The 23,662-nt window shown below is 35.1% G+C and overlaps 1 protein-coding gene across 1 annotated transcript in view; it reads left to right on the top strand.

Annotated features, from left to right (window-relative positions):
* Nucleotides 1-23,662, top strand: part of DNAH8 (dynein axonemal heavy chain 8) — a 116,433-nt gene that overhangs the window by 16,930 nt on the left and 75,841 nt on the right. Inside the window, 15 exon segments of the mRNA XM_039697688.1 lie at nucleotides 1,941-2,060; nucleotides 2,781-2,916; nucleotides 3,619-3,806; nucleotides 4,736-4,816; nucleotides 5,606-5,722; nucleotides 8,608-8,727; nucleotides 9,504-9,633; nucleotides 10,661-10,776; nucleotides 11,709-11,842; nucleotides 12,753-12,813; nucleotides 14,289-14,484; nucleotides 16,120-16,310; nucleotides 17,986-18,112; nucleotides 21,121-21,356; nucleotides 23,298-23,402. Of these exon segments, the coding sequence (XP_039553622.1) occupies nucleotides 1,941-2,060; nucleotides 2,781-2,916; nucleotides 3,619-3,806; nucleotides 4,736-4,816; nucleotides 5,606-5,722; nucleotides 8,608-8,727; nucleotides 9,504-9,633; nucleotides 10,661-10,776; nucleotides 11,709-11,842; nucleotides 12,753-12,813; nucleotides 14,289-14,484; nucleotides 16,120-16,310; nucleotides 17,986-18,112; nucleotides 21,121-21,356; nucleotides 23,298-23,402 (2,058 nt within the window).

Raw genomic sequence — 23,662 nt, forward strand, 5'->3', positions numbered from 1 at the left:
TACTTTATAAACCAAAATATTTTCTGTTATTCCTTCATAAATTAAATTTAAAGAAGCATGTTCTTTACTGGCTGCGTACATTGCTTGCTTGTACCTTTCGGATTTTTTTATTAAATGAGGTTCTGCAGTTAATTTGCATTTATAAGTAGTTACTGTCAATTGCTGTGGCAGCATAAAATACATGTAAATATAGGCAAATTGCATTTATGTTCATTATGAAGTAATTTTTCATGGTTTTTGTAGTGCACCCTGACTGAGGTGTAAATGAGAATTAAGTTCTGGCAACTGCTCATATCACTTGAATGTAAACTATTACTTTGTCCGTAAAATAAACATCTGCATCAGAATTAGATGTCCAAACTCCCTTTCTACAAAAGAAAGAAAGAAAGAATTACTCTAGAGTGAGTTAATCTGATCAATTTTATATAGTGTCCTGAGGATTTAAATAATTCCCTCCAAATGACCATTTTTCTTCTATGAATATAAATGGAATCTGGAAAACCAGATTGTTGAAAAGGGTTTTTTGCGATGTTTACATTTTGTAAGATCAATGATAGAAGTTTGCACAAGGAGCCAATATCTATAAACTCTGCAGTTATTAGAAAATTTTTCCTCCAAACAGTGACTTAAAACTGTAGCCTAGCAGAGCTGCTCTGAACCATTCTTTACAGTGTCCTTTCCCTACCTACACACTGTATATAACAATCCCTGGACCCCTAATTACGGGTTTAACTAGATGAACAGATTCTTAGCAACACTGCTTGCTTAAAAAAAAAATCATGTATCCCACCCTTATCTGTGTTTTCCCAGGCAAGAAAATAATAAGTACATTTACTGAGAGGGTTTCATCCAGGTCAGTTCCTCTCAAGGTCATTGTGAAGCTACTTGGATTTCTTTGGTTGGGGCCACCGGAGACAAGTTTGGGCCAAGACATTCTAGTTATTGAGGAGTTGTGTCATCACAGCCTGAGTTCACATGCCTAAAGTTGGGTGTCTCCAAATATTCTTTTTTTCTGTTAAAGAACACGTCTTGATTCTGCTGACCAGTTTTAACTATTTATTCAATATTACTAAATTGTGTTTTATCTTTGACAAGCAAGTTATTTTTAATAAAAAGTTGCTCCAACTGCAATGCTGGTTCTAAAGTGATTGAATACTTTGTCATTGCAAATTTTGTACAGTATAAATTTAAGCCGTTTTGTTTTGTTTTAATGCAGCCATTCACTGAGCAGGGGACATGTTTTTCATCTCGGACACAGATAAAAGTGTGGACCGTGTGTCCAGGAGTATCTACATGCATTTTGGTTTGAAGTTAGTAGAAAAATGCATGTCATAGAATGCTAAATTATCCTGATTTGGAAGGGACCCACAAGAATAATTAAGTCCAAATCCTGTAATGTTATCTAATAGTCAGATATGTGTGTCTGAAGAACAGTGTTGATGTTTCTATTCAGGAGAAAGCTCTCAGTTAACAATCTAGCTTGGGCCTCTTCTAAGGCCAGTTCCAAGCGAAGGAGGAAAAGTCCCACAGGGGTGGGACTGATCTCCTGATACCACTTCCTTAAACAGCTTGCTTTCACAGCAGATGGCTTCCAAGTTCAGGTGTCAGACTTGATCCTGAATGCTGGCTGCTCCACCCCAGGGTTCACAATGCCTTTTAGTGTACTCAGGACTCTGTAATAAACACACAGAGAAACAGCAGAGCGGAGAAACAGCATGAAATGATGGAGACTGGAGATGTACCAGCGTTGATATGTGGGCATCTTTGAAGGGTACCAAGTCAGGGGAAAAATACATTTTTCTCTCCATGAGCTGTTGTGTGACTCCATGCAGATTTAATCTGTGTGGGAGGAGGATGAAATTCTGCTACAATAGAAAACAGTTTAGCATTTCAATAGATTTTTTTAATACATGTGTTTAATGATATTGTTCTTGCTGTAGCTATACCAAACCCAGAAAGATGACCCTCCTCTAGCTCGAAACATGCCACCTATTGCAGGAAAGATACTGTGGGTGAGACAGCTATTCAGAAGGGTAAATGATCCAATCAGCTATTTCCATGTAAGTTGATGTGCTGAAAAATTAGGTGTTATGTGTAACAGTGAACTGTCTTCAGTAGAGTGACTTCATAAAATTTCTGGCTATGATTGCAACATTTGTTGTATGCTAAGCAAAATTTTTCTTTGTATGTTTATACTACTCTGCAGTTTGCCTTGTAGATCCAAGATGTAGTGTTGGAATAGAACAGACTAGACTATTTCAGTTGAAAATAACCTTGAAGAATCCTTAAAATGTTTGAGTGATTCTCCTACAAAGTATCTAGGGTCTCATGCCAAGTTAACTTCTATGTGAGAGAGGTTTTCACTTTCCTGTTTCCCTTAGATGGGAATAATAATAATCTAAATCTGTTCCAAGGAAAACAGACATAAATTGCATCACTGATTAAAAAAGGAAACTTGTAAAATAAATTTTCAGTTATTCAATTTTGAGTAGAACTGAGTATCCATTTCACTGTGAATTGTAGGTATTTATGACAATATATTAAAGTAATTGCTCTTACTGATGTTAAATATTTAGTATTTATTCCTTACAAGTTCTTACTGACTTTATTGTCCTGTAAATTTGAATCATAAATATTTGATACAGTTTTTAAGAACTCTGTCAGTATAATTCATAGTATTAACCTACACTATGTATAGACAATAGTTAAATTGAGGAAAACCCAAGTGGTATGGGTGGTTTTGGATATAGTTTTAGTTTCAATGTACTGTGTTTTAACAGAAACATTCAGATATCTTGGCAAGTCCAGAAGGTAAAGCAGTTGTTCAGTCATACAACAAACTTGCATATGTATTGGTGGAGTTCGAGGTAGTCTATCATAATGCGTGGATGAAGGAAATGTCACAAATACAATACCGTAAGTAATTAAATATGTACTTGCTTCTTTAAATTGCTGTTCAATAGTAAGTTAACATAAATCAAATCAGAATATTTGTTAGGCCTCATCTACCCTTAAAATGTGCAAGTAAAGCATGATCCAATTATCAGACTTAGTAATACAATCTCAGTGCTTTACTGACCTTGATACTTGGCGTCGATGCAGAGGATTGCACATTTGGTACACTGTTTGACAGATAACTGCTAAACATTAGTGACGAAAATTTAAGACACAGATAACTGTGGTATTTAAATTCTCTATGTGTACTATTTAATAATTATTTCTGGGGTTTTTTTCCAGTATAATAATTCATAAATTTGTGTTGCCCCAGTACCTCTAAGGACAAATATTACCAAATGCCTAGAAATGTTTGATAGTCAGGCATTGTGTTTCCTGGTACATAGAGAACTAATTTCATGATTTTTTTAACTTGGGCTGAGAAAAATTATGACACAAATAATACTGGATCTGAGACTTGTTTAGTTTATGAAGAGAAAGGCAGAAAGTTAATATGATGGAAGTTGTGTATTTTCTTTAACTGAAAATAACATGAAGCTATTTCACAAGTAACTCTACATACTTAATCACTATATTGTAACATTAGAAATATGGACTTCATAATAATTTATCGAATTTAAACAATTGCTTGTCTTAAATACTGATACTAGAATGTCTTTACAGTCTTACAATCCACGATACTTGTACGTCATCCTACAACTGAGAAGTTCCTAGTTAATTTTGATCCCCAAATTCTAGAGATTGTGCGAGAGACAAAATGTATGTTAAAGTTGGGTCTGGAAGTACCAGAGCAAGCAGTCAAACTAGCAATAATGGAAGATAAATTGAAGTCAAACAAGTTGCAGTTAGAGGTAAACTTGAAAAGTATCGTGATTGCTGTTTAAAAAAATTTAAATGGAATTGTGTTTAAACATGGATTTTTTTTCTATAGCTAAAGATTAAAGTTGGGTAAGAGGTAGTTTAAGGCAAATTTGTAGAATGCACAGATGGATATAGAAAATCTCATTTGAAAACCCCCTGCTAAGTCCTATGTGGGCTGATAGATACTTAAATATAAGAATATGTACTTCATATACCCAATGGCACACTAAGTATACTTAAATAATTTAAGCTATACAAATAGTTTTCACAGTCTGAAAATCAGTAAAATGCGGAGGTTTAGAGTTGTTGAGAAGAAATATTGAAGTTAGTCTGGTTTGGAATATATGGTGAGCCAGAGAAATGTGAAGAATTTTGCAGGTTATCTGCAACAGAAGTTACATTTGTTATACCTATTGTAGTCTCCACTATGGAGTTATTTCAAGAACCTGTATCTTGGGGAGCCTGTGTCTTGTGCATCATACAAGACTTTTCTCTGTGTGTGTGCGCGTATGGCATAAGAGAAGAGGATATTTTAAAACTGAGTTCATACCTGACTTAAGCATCTAAAAAATATGATACTCAATATTAAGAGGGTATTGCAAGGTATGGTCACTAAAGATCAAGCTGTCTTTAGTTCTAGAAAGTTCATTCTTCTTCTGGCTTTGTGCCTTAAGGAAGAGTTACACAAAGGTGGCTTTCATTCCTCCTTCTACACCATGATACAAATTCATTACATCCCAAAAATGCTGTTCATAGGTATGTAATGTCTGTGTAAAATTCTACATTTGTTTTCAAATACAGCATTGTGCAGCTTTCAATATCTTTTTTTAGATTATTTGATTGTATGACAGATTGTTTTCTTGAGTAAAGAAATGTTTTAAATATTCTGCTTGATACAACCCTTTCTAATAATCAACAGGATGTTGTCCAAGCTTATGAAGATTTGTGTAAAGGAACACGAAATGTGTTTGTAAATCTGATGACACCAAAAATACAAAAGGTTAGTATTGCTGCATGAACTTCAGTATACCTCATAAGATCTTAAAATAACTTTATAATAATTTGTAATTTTGAAATATTTAGATAGATCTGCATGTTTTGAGCTTAATGGATTTTACTGAGACCTTTAAGACTAAAAATTTGTTGTTTGGATCCTTCATACAGTTCTCAAATTATGTGCTTTACACTCAAATATTCTTAGTGCCTATAAGACAGAAGACCAGTAGAACAAAAAATATGGTCTTTGAGGTCTATCTATCTCCACAGATCTCTGGCTTTAACATGGAAATTAGCTCAGAGGGAATTATTAGCTTTGTAAATTGAGTCTCTTCAGTGGTGTAGAATGCTACACTGTGATGTTTTATGCTACACTAAAAGTACAGTTTTATTGGAGACACAGAATGTCTGTCCCACAAGCCATTTTGTTTTGTCAGACATTTACAAGTGTACGTATATGAATGTTTTAAGTAACCCTCCCCATTTTGGTTGTAAGTAGTCACACCAAAAAATTGCAGAGTATGTGTAAGTTTGTATAACTACAAAGTTGGACAGAAGTGTGGGAAACTAAAAATCTTAGGCTGTAGTATGCACTACCCTCCCCTTCATTTCTATTGCATAAATTTCTTTGACCTTTTTTGTTGGAAACTTGTAACCTCTCTTGCACACCACTCTGATTTATAAGCAGGGTTGTGAATATAATAATAGAACTTGTTTTAATTGTTTTCTCTTGTGGGGTTTGTTTGTTTTTGTGGTTTTTTTATAATTTATTAAATGGTATCTTTATTCTTAGATGGAAGGTGTGTTGAGGCAAGGACTTACCATGTTGACTTGGTCATCTGTGACACTGGAAACTTTCTTTCAAGAAGCTGATCAAGTTCTGCATGTATATAGACAGCTTTTGAGAAGGGTAAGCATTTGCTCACTATATAAATAAAACCAATACCTTACAGAAATTATTTCTAGGATGCTATGTTTCATATTCAAACATAATGTGCTTATTTTTGTACTATACATACAAATTTTATTGCTTTTTAAAAGAGATTCCTTTTCTTGGAGTAGGGATACACTCAATGATTCTCTCCTATTATTGCCATCATATATTTGATTTTTCCTTCTGTCTTCACTTCTTGTCTTCAGATTCTGCGGCTTTCAGTCTGATTTTTAGAGTCAATGCCTGTCTTTGAGTGTTTGTCCATGACTGCAGCTGCATAAAAGATACTTCTATGTAAAAACTGTTGAGTGGAGAACTTTGGAGCATTAACTCTATCCATAGCAGGCATGTTGTGAAATTGTGCCCTCTTTGTGCAACCCATAAAATAATGAAGGAGATAATGTTTTTTCCTCACAGTTCTCTGCATGCTGCTCTGTGCTCTTTTTTATCTCTTGGTATTCATCACATAATTTCTGAATTCATTTGATTCCATATTTAATATCTACATAAGTAATCTGGATGATGGGATCAAGTGTACCCTGACAAAGTTTGCTGATGACACCAAGCTAAATGGAAAAGTAGAAAGCCACCGGATAGGAAGACCTGAATAAGCATGAAGAGTGGGCTAGCAAGGACTTACAAAATTCAACAAGGACAAATGTAAAGTCTTGCACCTGGGCAAACATCATCCAAGAGTGTGGCATAGGCTGAGATCTACCTCATCTGGGCATCCTTGTGGATAACTAGTTCAGTGTGAGTGAACAGTGTGCTGCCCCAGTGAAGAAAGTCGGCAGGATGTTGGGTTGTATAAATAAGCAGTAATGACAAATAACCATCCTCCTCTGCTCGGTGCTGGCGAGGCCAAACCTGGAGCTGTATTCAGTTTTGGTCCCTGCTATACAGAAGACATTGGGAGAGGGTTCAGGGAAGGGCCATCCAGTGAAGAAAGTTGGCAGTGATGACAAATGACCATCCTCCTCTGCTCGGTGCTGGTGAGGCCAAACCTGGAACTATATTCAGTTTTGGTCCCTGCTATACAGAAGACATTTGGAGAGGGTTCAGGGAAGGGCCACAATGATGGTCAAAGGACTGGGAAGCCTGAAAAAATGACTAAAAGTTGAGAGAAATGTTTTTTTTTCAACCTTGATTAAAGAAGGCTTAGGGGAGACCTTATCATCGTGGTGTAATATTTGAAGATTGGCTGCGAAGAAGGTGGAGGGGCCACAATGATGATCAAAGGACTGGGAAGCCTGAAAAAATAACTAAAAGTTGAGAGAAATGTTTTTTTTCAGCCTTGATTAAAGAAGGCTTAGGGGAGACCTTATCATCGTGGTGTAATATTTGAAGATTGGCTGCGAAGAAGGTGGAGACTCCCTTTTTACAATGATTTACTTGGAAAATATGGGGGGTAATGGGTATAAGTTACTTGTGGAGAGTTACCAATTTGACACAAGAGGAAATATTTTTGCAGTGAGAACAGTCAGCCACTGAAATAATCTCCCACTGAAACCCCAGTGTTGGACAATTTTGAGAGTTGCTGGGCAATGTGCTGGGCTGTCTCGTCTAGGCTGTGCTTTTTCCAAGAAAAGTTGGACCAGATGATCCTTGAAGTCTTCTTTGAAGACATAGAACTATGATTCTATGATTTAACATGCTTGAGGACTAGTATTGGCTTAGTTTTTTCTCAAGACTTTAGCTTGACAGTCAGATTGCCCTTCTGGTTTGATGGTTAAACTGTGTGACTATTATCTTTTCTATGAATATTGTAAATTGTGTCTCCTTTGGTAGGAGATTGTAATGCTTGAGGACTAGTATTGGCTTGTTTTTTTCTCAAGACTTTAGCTTGACAGATTGCCCTTCTGGTTTGGTGGTTAAACTGTGTGACTATTATCTTTTCTATGAATATTGTAAATTGTGTCTCCTTTGGTAGGAGATTGTTAGTCACTGGTCAGTGTATCTAGTTCTTTTTATGCATGGCAGAAGATCATAATTATGAGCAATGCTCTGTTTGCCACTGAAACCCAAAGCAGGAAAAATATTTCTTTGTCAGAAATGAACAGTTTTGTAAGCCTGAGTATATCTAAAATAGCCATGTTTTTATGTAAAATTAGGTTGTATGCTTTTTTTTTTTTTTACTTCTCCCTCCCATATTAATTTAAAAAAATTAACCTTGGTTAGACTTTTGATTTTTGTGAATGGGGTATTATTGTGAAACAGGGAAAAAAGTGTTGTGAAATGGGAGCATGAGGTATATTGTGAAAAACAAGATGGAATATCACAGATGCAGACTACTTCAGACAAAAGATTAAAATATGGACAGAAGTAATTTTTACTTGGATTCTGCCATGGTGAAAAACAATTCAATGTGGTTGACTGTATACTAATAATGCTTCAGTTTAGAATTAAAAACCCAGCAAAAAACTGTGTTGACTAAAAGAAGGAGAAGGACTGAAGATTAGCCCATAAGCAACTTATAGTAAACCCCCCACTTGCCTTGCTGCTAGACTTGTGGTCAGTAAGATCATGAACAAGTATCCAATTATATTGATGTAGCTTGTTCTTTTATTTAATCTAGAAGCAGTGTACCTTTCATGACAGGAATGATCTAGAGTCTGACTTTTTGTTACTGCCTGTCTCCCTAAAACTGCAGTTAAAACAGCCAGGATTCTTTGGGAGTCTAGTAATTGTAAATAACCCTTAAGTTAACTCTTGTTATTAATCACTTGGAGAATTTTCTATTCTGTAACATTCTTGCATTTATTTTTCTGCAATACAGTTTTTACCTGTTAGAGCACTCTAAAATGAAATACATTATGCTTTAAATATAAGTGTATAATATTAATGTGGTTTTCTCTTTTTAGGTAACTGTTACAAGTGATGTGCGGATTGGTTCAATATTAAAAGAAATATCAAAAACTTCTTTAGTTAGCTTACCAGTAGATGGTGCTACCAAAATAGAGGATCTGTTGGCTGACAATGAGGTGTGTGCCACTTTACATCTTTCAACTTGAATTTTAGGGCATGCTAGAAAAAATGCCTAAGTAAATGAAAGTGAAACTAAAAAATTCTCTACGTGGAAATACAGAACTTTATTTGCAATTAAATTATTTTGGGTAAAATATTTTATATGAAGATATATTGGTTCTTTGGTATTTAAGATACTTAAGCTGTAGTATGTCATAGATAATCTTATTTAAGTGCTTTGTACTTTGGTGAGATTTTTGTGTATGAAGGACTTCAGAGATATATAGCCCTTCTTCTTCCCTATTTTTTCCAAATTGTTGTTCTTAAAGAGAAGGCAAAAAGTACTTTACAAGAAGTATATTTGAGAATCTGAAAGTTTTCTTATTACAAAATACTTATCAAATTAATTTCAACTAATTATCAAATTAAACTAAACTAATTATCAAATCAGTGCAAGTAAATAAAATTATTAAGGACAATTGGAACAGTGTTTGGGTAATTTCAGATTCAGAGCGTGACCTCTCTTCAATATTCAGGATTTTTTAAAGCACCTAAAAGTACTATTACATTTTAAAAACTGGGGTTTTTTAGGCATGAAAAATATAGTGATAATGTAGCAGAACTTTTTATAAATATAAAAGTATATTTTAATAAATATATATGTTTCATTGAAATGGTTTTGGTCTGATTAATACAATATTCAGAAAAATGTTTTGAATCTCAATGAAGATAAACAGTAATAAGATAATAACAGTGATAACTAAGACAATGCATTGATATTTTTATTTAACAGGATTATACTAAAGAATGTTCTGAGTTATTGAACATTAAAAGCATGCACATTGAAGATGCTGTTCAAGATCTCATAGATCTATTTGAAAAGAATTATGAATTTCCATCTGTTAAGACCTCAGAAGTACCAGGTAGTTAATGTTGCTTATTTAAATAAAAAGTTCTGTAGGCTTTAGCTAGTTTTTCTCAAAACTGATCTGTTTTAGGTAATTTGCCAAACAAATTTTCCTCCCACTACAATTTCATCTGTGTCACAGCTCTGCCTTCTTTAACCACTGCTAAATTAAACCACTAGTTTGTGAAGTACAGAGATAACTCAGTTGTGGTGGGGTTTCTAGAGTTAAAAGCTGTCCTTCTGTTTAGATCAGCAAAGTATTTGCTCTAGAGAAAGAACATTCAAGTTCCATTTCTATCAGTCGCTCATCATAACTCTCCCATGTCACATCTCCCCATCTGTAAGATCCACTGTTCCTCTCTTCTCAGCTCTGTCAGCTATTTGGTACTGTCCCTCTCTTTTAAACTTTCCTGCAGCAGTAGAATAATGTGCTTTTCTGGCTGGTCAGTTTAAATTAGTATAGTCAAAGGCTGGCACTTGAATGACTGGTTCCCACTTCTTTGGAGTGGCTTACAAAGATTTTAGAAGATCACATATTGTTGCAAGAGAAATAGTTTATATTCGGAGGAAAAAAATGTTTTAAGGAAAAATTTATTTTGAGGCTTAATCACTAATGAAGTTATTTTCTTTCATGGGATTTTTTCCTTCTGGGTTCAGGTTTCTCCAGCTATAGAGCATAGGCAGGGTCAGTACTACAGGTGGTTCAATAGGATGCAAGCAGAAAATGATGACACAAAAGTAATTCTCTGTCCTGTGTTAAATTGTTTATGCTTGTTTTGATTTTTTGGTCATTTTCACTGATATATTAATGTCTGCCTATCCATCTTTAGTAACAGATCGGTAGTGTTTGCTAAGCTAAGGCTTATAGGCTGGACTCTAAACTGCATTCCTGGTGTGGAAAGTGTCATGAAATAAAACAAATTTTTGGTGATTCAGGTATTACTAAATAAAAGTCAATATTGGTTTGCCTCTAATGAGGGGACAGCATGCCTTCAAGCAGAATATTTATATAATAATAACTTTATATTTTTTTAAATTTACAGGAAAAGAAAAACGTATAGCATTTGAAGGTAAAGAAAAGGAGAAAGAAAAAACTCCTGCTGAAGGATCTCAAAGTGAAGATAGCAAGAGCAGTGATAAAGAAGAAGAGTTTAAAAAGGTAAATTATATAGGAAAATAAGGAAATAATTTTTAGACCAATTGGGTTAGTAAAGAGGATCTTGAGTTTTGGTAGCTGCATATCTGTGTTACAGAAAGACATCACATGGACAGTATCAAATGTATTGTAGAAATTATGAGATAGCTTACCTGAAAGGTGCATTTAAGATGGATTTTAGCTTTCACAAGTATATTGCATGTTACTCCAATTATCACCTTTATTAAACAAATTCTTGACACGAGTGGTAAGTGTAAAAATTGGAGACAATAATGTGCCTGAGCCATAACACAGACTTTCCTTCTTGGGTAGACAGGATCTTTCATCCTTTCTATCCTCTTCCAACTTCATCAACAAAGATTGGCTTTGTACTTTTCCTATGAAGAATGCAATTTCTTCATGTTCAGCAGAGAATGAAAGTAGAAGTAAAGAACAAGGACTATCAAACTTGGAAGTACAAATACAATAATGCTGCAATGTTGCAGTTTTTACAGATAGTGATCATTTAATGTTGTCATGTTTTAATATTCTTAATCCAGTTGCATTTTACTGTATTTGTCTCTTATTCATAAATAAGTACATGTGCACCAATATTCTTGAATAATTCATGGTTTAGTTTTGTGGCTTGGTTTTCTGTTTGTTCTTTTTTTAATATGCAAAGCTTTTCTGAAGGACCATATTTCAAACAGATGTCAGTATTCTGTATCTGAATAAGACAAGTTGTTTCTTCACATACTGTATTCTCTTTTCCATGCAGCTTTTACTTACTTAGGTACTTACAACCCCCCAACTTCTCACTTTGTGTTTTTCATGTAGCTTACAGCATAAATTCCTTCTGACAAAATCTATTATGTTTGACTTACAATGTTTTGGCAATAATTTTCAGGTTCCTATGTGAACATGATGCTAAATAATGTACGGTTTATTTATTACAGAACTGTAAAGACTTACTTGCCTATTTCAGTCGCCGGCTGCTAATCAGTCTCCAGAAAGCAACCCGACTGTCTTTGGATCGTATTAAAAGAAGAATGAGTGTTCCAATGTAAGCTGCAAATGAAGGATTCTCTCAGTAGTATGCACTCTTTATGAATTCTTCATGATAATGGCAAGATCCATACAAAATCACTCTCCTATATTCAGTATGATTTCTACAGATTATTCTCTGTTCAAACAGGCATACAGTTCAGAGACAGAATTGTTTCAGTATAATATATTGAAAAGCCTACTTAGAATTCTATTAAGAGAATTTATTTCAAGCAAGTGAAGTTTATGATGTTTTGTCATTAAGGTTTGTTAAAGTCTGAATTGCCCTTTTTTTTTTTCCCCTAAGGACATTTTTCATAAAAAATGTATTGAAATCCTTATCAAAGTCAATAGGAATTTTTTGGTTGTTTCCTTCATATTTGTCTACTGTATCATATTGTTGAATCCTGCTTTATTTGGTTAATACAGGACAGCATTTCAAATTTTACTTTGCTCCATGTTTTTAGGTTTTAATTTCAGTGTTGGGTGGGTTAATATAATGTTTTTATAATTTTGCACTAGCTTGTCATCTTTGAAACTTTTTTTTCCATTCTGTTGAATACTTACCTAAAATGTAGTGGGACAACTTTTGCTCTTGATAGGTTGCTGCATTTAATGATCAATGAGACCTTCTTATGCCCTATTCAAAGCACTGGCAGAGTTCCATCATTCTGAACCTGAGAGTTTAAAATCCAGAATCAGAAAATATTCTTTATAAAAAATCTGAAAGCAGTGGCTGGATCCAAGCTAGCCTTTGTCAGAATGGTGGAGCTCTAGCTATTTTCTTTATCCTTTAAACAAGAAACTTCTATAAGTTTTGGAAATAGTACATAATTTCATGTGAAAATTCTCTATGTGGCTTTGGTCTAGAAAATGTAGCTCAAAATTATATTTCTCAGATAAACTGAGGAGGTTTGTGATAAAGTGTTTATGATATGTTCAAAATAATTTTACAGCAAATCTCAGGATGTCACTCCTTTTCTAAAAGCAGAAGTACACCTTGATATTCCCAATCTGGTAAGTTTTATTTTATAAGGTAAATTACATTGTCTTAGAGTTATCTCTGTATTTGTCCAAGTGCAGGGTGTGGGCACACTTCCACTGAACCAGCATCTGCTCATATCTTTCAGTGTGCTGAGAGCACTGATGAAATCTGCTTGCAGTCCCAGTGCTCTGGCATTTGTCTCAGTAGTGCTTGCAGAACCTTGCTTTTTAACCTTCTGTGGTTTAGCAGTTACATTGAAATCCATTCATCCGTGTTCTTTGCGGAATGATAACAGTTCTCACGTGTACTAGTTGCATTACTGGAATAGGTCCTACATCTTGTTTCATTCTTATTCTTATTCTTATTCTTATTCGTATTCGTATTCTTATTCTTATTCTTCTCTTACTTGTGTAATCTAAATACTTGTGTTGAATTTCAATAATGACCATTATCTTTGCTCAGTTTGGCTTTAGTCGCCCAAATGGGAAGTTAGATGACCAGAATGAGGAACACTGAACAAAACTAGAAGATTCAAAACCTGAAAAAGGAGTTGTGGATTTCTATGTAGAGGAAAAAAAAGGCAGCTCAATTGCAAAGAAGTAAAGCATTAGTTTGTTTTCTCTTGTAGAGTAAGATAACTATTTGTCAGCAATATGTATTTTTTATTTTATGAGAGCAGGTTACAAAATTTCTCGATTTCTTATAAGGATTGATGGGTTTATATTGAAATTACAATGAAAAAAAGGTTCTGCTCTTAGATGATATTCCTTTGACATTGAACTAGTGTTCACATCACCATTCTGTTATATATTCACACTGTGTATGTGTGTGTGTGTACACATGATATGTAAGTTTGGTCAGAGTGTAGAACATTTACCTCATTGATACTTGTAGAAGCATAAAGTACCAAGCTCCACCCACTACAAAGTAGGTACATCTCTCTTTCCAGTCCTCAAATGCTTGGCTGATCCAGGGCAGTAATCAAGTAATTCTGGGGAAAATACCACTTTGCTAGTGCTAAACTCTAATAAGAGTTTGCAAGAGCCTTGCTTTTATGTATGTGGCTGATCAAACATAAGGCCCAAGAAGGGTGGGAAGTGGTGGTTGCACCATAGCATGCGATTTCTAATGCTTTGTTATTCTAGAGTGTAAAAATGAAGGTTTGTAATGTATTCCCACACATTATATAAAAGTTATTATAAAAATGGTGCTTAAAATGTTGTAGGAGTATTTTTTTAATAGCTGTAAAAAAAGCCAATAAATCTATCTGCTTGTATACTTGGTTGCCTTTTCACCCACAGTGTGAGTCCATAATTAGATGGTAGCTCACCACAGTTGTTTCATCTCTTTAGAAGCAATTCTGAGCCAGACAACCTGCTAAAGTTGTACTTTCCAGCTTCTCTTCTGGGGTAAACTCTGCAATTCACTATGGGTGGAGTAAAACTGAGGTCTCAAAAATGACAATTAGTTGCATTTATTTAAACAATTTTTCAACTGTTTTAAATAGGTAATAGTTCCCAGTTTAGATGACATACAGCATGCCATCAATCGCATGATTAATTTAACACTGGAAGTAAATCGAGGAGTTGCTCAGTGGGGACAGAGGCATTTGCAAAAGTCTATTTTAAAAACAGAAGCAGGCACACAGCAAGCAGCTTCTGCAGGCTTTGGATCACAAGGGAAAAAAGCCAAAAAAGGGGAAAGTAAGTGGTTTGTTTAGGTTTTGTTTTACTTTTCATTTTACTTTTTGCTTTAATAACTATGCCATATTTAAATATTTGTGAATAAACTCACTTTTTGTCAGAGAAGCCTACTGTGGATTATTTTACATTAATTTTGGTGGGTTTATTTTGATTTAATTTGCTATATTTTTCATAAATAGCTTTTCAGTAAGTATTACAACTCTGAAAAACACTAAGCAAAAAACTGAAAAATTCCTAGATTCTGAGTATTTTACTTAAGGCAAAGTAAACTGTTGATCAATCTTTTTACCTCCTCATTGTGGAATGTAGCCATAATAATATAGCTGAAACTGTAAACCATGATTTTATACTAAAACTCATTGAAATATTGAGATACAGCAAGAGCCAGATTTCAGGAAAATTTAAATTGCTGGATGTATTCCTAGATTGGATTAAAAACACCTCAAATGTTTTTACATGTGAATGAAAAATATTTGACTGGAGACACACCTACGTCCATTTTAGTCAAACACTTTACTTCTTAATATTATTTCCAAGTGTTTCTTCATACATTTTCCAAGCCACCATAAAAACCTAAATATGTTTTTACTGTCGGTTTTTCTAAGCTGTTTGACCCACTAATATGCAATCCAGTTATATCTTTGTTATTCCTTCGAAAAATCTGTAACATCTTGGAAAGTTTTTCTTCATGACAGTCCAGAGGTGTTACTTTATTCTTCTCCTGACGTGTCTTTTATGATTCTCACCTCTTTTAATGGGCTTCAAGCAGGGTGGCAGGAGCCAATCCTTGTCAGACACTTAAGAGTCTTTTCCTCTGCTGTGTCAAAATACAGCATCAGCAAATTACTATTTTCATCACCTTTAACTAGACACCAGGAACACCTGGGGGCATATGTTAATATTGTAGCAATGAGATTATGGAGTACTCTGGTAAGGACGGATGAATCTGAGACTGTTTCCAGTAAGCAGACCCCAGAAAAGGCCTTGAGAGTAAAAGAGAACTTGGAGCTGCCTCAGAATCCCCTCATTGAACAATATATGCTGTGGGTAGGGTGGATTTTTCTTCTTTGTTCACTGAAATCTGCTTCAGAATGCTCAGGGATTGTTATGACAGAAGTAGCTCATCAGATCTGAAGAATATCAGTTTCTATATTGACCCTGAGTTTTTCAGCAATTAATCAAAGACTTCAAGATTACACTGCTTTAAGCAGTATATACAATTTTAAAACTTCAATTTTAGGAATTTTAAGAAATAATTACATAATGTAGAATGTTTATGAGGCCTTTGATGTTCTGCTTACAATTACATTAAAGTCAAATTAAATGAAATTTCATTTCATTCATTCATTTCATTCATTCATTTCATTCATTGCAAAAATGAAATTTGTGAATGAAGAAGACTATTTTCTTTCCATTAGAGAAACTTCATTTTAGACTGAATTTGCTCTAGCTGTATAGTGCCTGACGTAAGCTAGCAGCTGGTACTTCACATTAAGCAGTGTGACAAATCTTTGAAGAAGGATACTCAGCCTTACTGAAAAGCATCATTGCTCAATTTGGTATGCATAGGTTTAGAAGAGAATTCTAATGAGATTGTCAACAATTCATTGATTTATATGTAATTTTATTTTACAGAAGGAGGTGATGATGTTGTCAGAAAGATAAAAAATTTTTACTCGGGTGTTGCAGAAAATGAAGCTATTGCTAAAATAATTGTGATTCTCTCTTCTGCTGGGAATTCTCTAAAAGAAGGAGTTAGTGAAGTTCTGCAAGAGTTTGATAAATATAAGGTGTTGTGGACAGAAGATAAAGATACCAAATTTCAGGTCAGTTTAATGATTATCACTTACAGGTCTATTATTCATTAATCCTATCTTTTGAAATCAGAAAACATTGTGAAAACTCAAGGAAAAAAAAGTTGTAGAAAACACATTTACAGCTGAAATTCTTCTTTTATCTTTCTGTAGGAATGGTACTGTATCTGCTAATACAGATTAGCAGGTTCCTTGTTCCTCCTTGTTCTTACAGGAGAAGTAATAGCATTTTACTTCTGTGTAAAATAAATGTTTTGTGTTTTGGTTTGCCTTTTTGTGCTTCTGTGCCATTCTAGATACTGAAAACCTGGTAATTGCTTTATTTTGTTTGTGTAACTCTGGATTTTTGGCCACAAAAAACCAACCCAGTTTGATATGAGGCGTGTCTCTATGCAAACACAGGTAGCAGAGGGAATTAAGAAGAGGAGTTGGAGATATGCACGCACCTGCAAGGCCACTGGAATCACAGGGGTATGGTGGGATGGCACCTATGAGTGGAGTGTTGGAATGGAGGGACACAGGCTCTTTAGGAAGGTTACACAGGGAATACCAGGTTAGGATCAACTAAGGAGGGCAGGGACAGGTGACGTTATAGTGGAGATCTGCTACAGGCTGCCTGAGCAGGAGGTCCGAGCAGATGAGACTTTCTGTAGACAGACAGGAGCAGCCTCGCACTCACAAACCTCATGATCCTCATGGGGACTTCAGCCACTCTGATAGCTGCTGGAGGAACAACACAGTAGGGCATAAGCAATCCAGTAGGTTCCTGGAATGTGTTGATGATACTTCTTTGACCAAGTAATAGAAGAGCCAATGGGAAGAGGTGCCATACTCTACCTTGTTCTCACCCACAAGGCGGAGCTTGGGGTGGAGAAGGTGAAGCTCAAGGGCAGTTTTATGCTGCAGTGACCATGAAATGGTAGAATTCAAGGTGAGTTTATGTGGGTTAAAACCCAACCAATTCATAAGCAGGGCTGAAAATTTCCTGTTAGTCTAATTAAAATCTTAAGTCTAATGTAATTAATGTTACTAGCTTGATCTAGTTACTACCGAGGAATGGGCTACTGCTACAGTGAAACCTTCAATAATAAGGCAGTTAAGTTTTATACACACGTGTTTAATTTCTACATTCTTCCTTTTCCACTATGCTAACCCTTCCACTGCCTGTCTGGATACTCTTGGACAGAAGAGTAGAAGTGGTTATCAATAAAGCTTTCAGCATTTATTACTTGCCCATGCAGTGTAAGCATAATCAATACAGGTCTTAAATAGCATTGATGAATTGCAGCTTTTCAGAATCACAAAATGTTTCTACCCTTGAGTTCTGCTCAGGGAATTACTTAGAAAATATGTTTTATTGTGATTGTTTCTCACATAATTTGGCTTATGAGGTGTCTTTCTCTAAGTATGGGCATGTATTTGATCTCTGTTTTCATAAAACAAGTAGGTCCTTAATATGTTTTGGTTACCTGTTTCTCTGTTGAAGTGGAATTTCCCAACAAGATTGAGTGTTAGTGACAGAGAACTTTTAAACATTCATTTTATGATGTTAGCAGGGCTATACAAGGCTAAAACCAAGTATAATAATGGTACACATTTTCAGTAATTACTGAATTACAGTTACAATGTGTTTTACCAAAATTATGGAAATGGACATTTGTTGATTGACATTTTAAACTACACACAGGAATTTTTTGCTACTGGTCCCTCCCTGTCTGAAATTAAAGAAGAAATAGTTCACTACTATACGTTTGAGCAAGAGATGAACAGTTTAAAACCTGTTATTCTTCTTGGTCCAATTGAATTGCATACAGGTATGACATTTTCTTATCTTAGTATGTACAGTAAGATAATGAGTAAAATAGTCACACAATCACAGAAGATGTATAATTGAAAGGGACCCACAAAGATCATTAGAGTCCTGACCCTGCACAGGACCATCCCCAAGAATGATACCATGTACTTGAGAGCACTGTCCAAATCGAGTCAACAGCTCCACCTAGTCTATGAAATTCCTTAGTATTCCTTCCTTAGTCATTTATGAAGAAGCCTGCAGTCTAAAATGGAGCCTTGTGGAACCCCACTATTGCCAGGTCCCCAGTCTAATGTCACCTCATTCACTACAACCCTTTGTGTCCAGCCTATGAGCCAGCTGCTCACCCATCACATGATGTGTTTATCCAGCTGTGTGCTTTGTCCAGAAAAGAGATCAGTGCCTGTCTCCTCTTCCCCTCACAAGGAAGGTGTAACTGCAATGGGATCTCCTCTCAGTCTCCTCTTCTCCAAGCTGAACAGACCAAGTGACCTTGCCTGCTCCTCTTACGCCTTCCCCTCAATGCCCTTTATCATCTTCATTGACCTCCTTTGGATGCTCTCTAGCAGTTTAGTACCTTTCCTATTTTGTGGTGACCAAAACTGCTCACAGGGCTCAAGGTGAGGCTGCCCCAGTGCACAGCTGAGCTAGATGACCGCCCTTGCCTGGCTGGTGATGCTGTGCCTGATGCTCACAGGACATGCTTGGCCCTCCTGGCTCCTGGGGCACTGCTGACTCATCTTCAGCTTGCTATCAACCAGGAGCCCAGATTCCTTTCTGTGCCACTGCTTTTCAGCGTCTCATTTCCCAGTCTGTCCCTACATCCAGGGTTTCCCCATTCCAGCTGCAGAATCTGACACTTTCCCTTGTTGAACTACACATGGTTGGTGATTGCCCAGCCCTCTCATTCCTCGAGGTCTCTCTGCAGGGCCTCTCTGACTTCAACAGAGTCAACAGCTCCACCTAGTCTATGAAATTCCTTAGTATTCCTTCCTTAGTCATTTATGAAGAAGCCTGCAGTCTAAAATGGAGCCTTGTGGAACCCCACTATTGCCAGGTCCCCAGTCTAATGTCACCTCATTCACTACAACCCTTTGTGTCCAGCCTATGAGCCAGCTGCTCACCCATCACATGATGTGTTTATCCAGCTGTGTGCTTTGTCCAGAAGGATGCTATGAGATACAGGTTTATTCTTGTAAATATGAATATATTTTTAAAGTATATATAGACATACTTCAGTATGAATAGACATCACTGAAAAGACCTCACCAACTGTCAGCCAGAGCTCACTCAGATCCTTCTAAGAAATCTGTGATTAAAAAATCCTCCAGTTCCCTTGCCTTCTCCACTTGTAAATGTGAACACTAAGTTTTGTTATGACTGTGAAATTGTTATGGAGGCTTTCCAAAGAGTTAATGAATGTGTATTGACACTGATTTGATAATCCTTGGTACTCCTGTTTGGCATCACATCAGCCAATGATTATAAAAAGCATTGGAAGCATAAAGCACCTTCTTTGGTACTGGTGAAAGACTAGCACTTAACAGCATTAATGTGTTGTTCCCTTTCAGTGTTTGTTTCAGGAGGAGACATGGCTACTTAGTCATCCCCATGTTCAGATCTCTATCTCTCAGAGCATTATGTTCTGAATTAAGCTGTTTATTCTATGGCATTTGTGCCACAGCTGATTGTACTAAGGATTCCAATGGCACTTATCCCTTTCACCTCACAGGTTATTACAAGGGTAACACATCTTCTCTTGACCAAGTATATGGTTGGTACCTAGTGACAAGTAGAAAATGTGTCCTGCTGCAAATACCAGTGTGGCTGCATGTCTCATGAGCCACCCTCTTCTTCTGACAGATTAGTTTGATTAGATGAAGAAATAATCTGTAAAATTTGTCTTTCTTGCACATCAGAGAAGCAGAAGATGTTTGCTTTGAAAACTGGAGTTCACTTCAGTATCTTGGTTGTGTGTTAACCCCATTTCTTTCAGTGAACAAGCAAAAATGTCAGACTGCTGACTGCACATTCTTATCCCTTTTCTGGATGTAGTTTCTTCTTAATGAGACCACTCTGGAAAACTCTTATCTATTATTGTGTAGGAAGAGTAGGAAGAAAGAGTGTATCCAAAAGAATATAGATTTTGTTAATGGTCATGCGTGACCACTGCATCAAAGGGACCCAAGTCCTCTAGGTTACAGAACAAAGATATTAAATGTATTTTATTATCTGGTAGTTTCTTGGACTCAGTTTATGTTTGGGAACTGATTTCTTGTGATTTACAGATTTTAACTTCTTTAAGGGTGTGGTAATTTTCTTGACTTATCCCTGGGCTTCTTCACAAATAATTTCTTTAATGTTAATAGTCACATTATTAAAGGAGAATCTATATCTGCTGCAAAATTATTTTTTTGAGCAGAATTGTTTTATGCTGTTAGTATATTTTGCTTTCTTTTACCAGAGTACAAAATGCTGCCTAATAAAATCCTATTTTTTTCTGAAAATAAATTTGAATTTTTGACTCTTGTGTCTCTTCAGTGTTGGTTTGTGATTATATATTAAGTGCATATAACATGATGTATCACCTTACAGTTTTAGCTGTGAACTATTCCAAGTCTCAGTTTTGAAATCCCAATATGCCATTTCCTCAATGGGTATAAAGCATTTAAATATCACTGATCTTAATATATTTGGTTAATGTATGTCAAAGCTATTCTCTGAAAATCCACATTAATAAGTAGATATTTTGTTATTTATTAATCTTCTCTATGCTCCGGTAGGTAAGCTTACCAATATGCTTTACAGATACGATAATACACAAAAACCAATAGAAATGTATTTAATTATAGTTGAAATTGTTTTGAAACTTTTAAAATGCTGTAATGAAATTCCTTGTCTGCTGTTTTCTAATTGCTGATAAAGAACCATATGTGGTGATGAGGGCTTTTTAAAGAAAAAAATGAAGAGATGAATTAAGTAATTTTTTTTATTGTTTTTTAAAACCAGAACCACTGAAAAAAGCTTTAGGAACTGAAGCCAATTCCTGGAAGATGGTCCTGTGTCGTTACTTAAATGAGGAATATAAAGCAAAATTGCTAGACATCATGTCATTCATGAACGATTACCTAAACAAATTGGCTCGACCTCTGATTGACTTAGATGATGTCAGATTAGCAATGGAAGCTTTAGCTACCATTCAGGAAAGGAGATCAGATATAGACATCTCTATGGGACCTATTGAAGTAAGATGACTTTCAATTTGTTATATTGTAAAAATATTATTGTTATTATTAATAATAATATATATAATAATGCCACAGGATAAGATAAACTTTGAACTCTAACAAGTTCACTGTCTTGAAGAAACTAGGTTGAAGATGGGAAACAAAATATTATTTTTTGTTTTTTATATTATAAATTATGAATCAGATAATTTAATAGATTCTGTATTGATACAAAACAGAAAAAAATTCTTTCTGAAATTATAATATAGAAACAATCTAGGAGACAACATGCAGAAATAAGAAGATGAGAACACAAGACAAGGGAACACTATGCTCCCTTTTGCTTTTCATTAGCCTTAATCCTCTTACTTTTTCTGTGTGTGTAAAGAAACATCTTGATCATCTAACCCCTTGAAATATAGCCAGAGAATATTCATGAAACCACACATCACAGTATGCTGTCAAAAACTGGCAACATTCTCTTAGTTTTTTCTTTAAGAAAGAAGCTGAAAGGAGCTAAAGTGAGCTCATTTTAAGTATTTGGTATTTACTATCACTCTCTGAAACAGTCAGCTTAATAGAACAAATAATTAATTAAATTATGTAGAGGTAAACTGTGGAAATAGAGCTGCCTTCTTAAGTGTGTATGAAGTATGTTAGAAAGTCTTAGCCTTACACCAAATAGAAGAACATGAACAATAATTTAAACATTTAAAGTAATATTCACATCTACTTAATGTTAGTCTGTCTTCAGGATATGATAATCATACTCATAGCTGTTAAATAAAGCAAACAAGAGGAACTGAGTTCAGCACTGTTTACTTGCTAGGTTTTACATGTGTAGGAAATAATGCAAACTTTGTAAATAAATAAAAGGTATTAAAAATATTAAGTATTAACATTTTGTTGTTGTTTATTATTATTATTGTGCTTCTGCCATTTTAAGGTGTATATCTAAGATAATCATCTTTCCCAAACTACTTACATTTCTCATACCTTGTGAACATTTATTTCCCTTCTAGATTAATGTAATGGGTTCTGTCAATGTCAGTAGGGCTAGTCATGTTAACAAGTCACATTTAGAACCTTTTTCTTGAGGAGATGAATAACCCTAGACACCAGTGCAGGCTGGGTAAAAATCCGCTTTGCAGTAAAAGAACTAAGTTCCTTTTTGAAAGTACAGCAAAGTGAACATAAGCCAGAAAAGTGCCCTTGCAACAGAGGGGTTTAAGGGTCTCCTGGGCCTTTTACAGGCTGTATTGCCAGCAGGTTGAGGGACATGATTCCCTCTGTTCTGAGATATGAGATTTATCTGGAGTGCTGTGTCCAGTGCTGGGCTTCCCATTACAAGACAGACATGGGCATAATGGAGTGGGTCTGGCAAATGATGAATAAAATATGAAAATTAACTTATTTTTAAATAATGCAATTTGTGTAAGAAGAGGATCATAAAGCAGAAGGTAAGCAAATTAATTGCAGATGAGAACAAACAATAAGAAAGGTTCATTCCATTACAGATACATGTCCATATATTTGACAGTTTGGCAAACTTAGCAAAAAAGGTTTTATAGATGATATGGCAAAATATTTATAGATGTGTAACTTAACATGCATAGTTATTCATGAGTTAGGGAAAATTAATCAAAATCTGCATTCAGGTGGAATGTAGATAAGTGGAATAAAATATGATAGACATGATAAAGTTTTATATTTTCTGATATTAGATCTATGGTTTTGTATATGTTTTTCTAGTATTTCATCCAAGCCATCTTTGAAGAAATATTTTTTACTGTTGTCTAGTTCTTCATTCCTCATCCTTATTAGAAAAAAAATCAAACCAAACCAGTTATGCCTAAAATATAAGAAGAGATTTTCTTTGAAATGTTTTTTACAAACTTGATCTATGATTCCTCAAATGAACTTATAATATATTCCTAATTTATTTTTTTTTTCATCTAGGAAGCCTATGCCATTTTAAATGCATTTAATATGGAAATTACAAAAGAGGAATCAGATGGTGTTGATTCAATGAGATATACTTATAATAAGTTAAAAGCCCAAGCTGTAAGTACATAAAATTAAGTTATTTTCCATTTGTGGAGGTCGTAATGAGAGTGTGAGACTAATTTTCCATCCTCTCTGACTTCTCACTCTTGACATCAGTTGTGCAGTAGTGTCTTAATCTACTGTTAATAGGTTTATTTTCTAATTTTATTTTTATAGATAACTTTGATATTTTAGCTTTTAGACATATGTATAAAACCTGCAAGAAAATGCTGTTCTGCTCTCCTTAATTTCTAGTTTTTTGTCATTCTTGTCTGATC

This window comes from Passer montanus, unplaced genomic scaffold, assembly GCF_014805655.1.
Source record: "Passer montanus isolate IOZ18808 unplaced genomic scaffold, ASM1480565v1 scaffold12, whole genome shotgun sequence".
Lineage (NCBI taxonomy): Eukaryota > Metazoa > Chordata > Aves > Passeriformes > Passeridae > Passer > Passer montanus.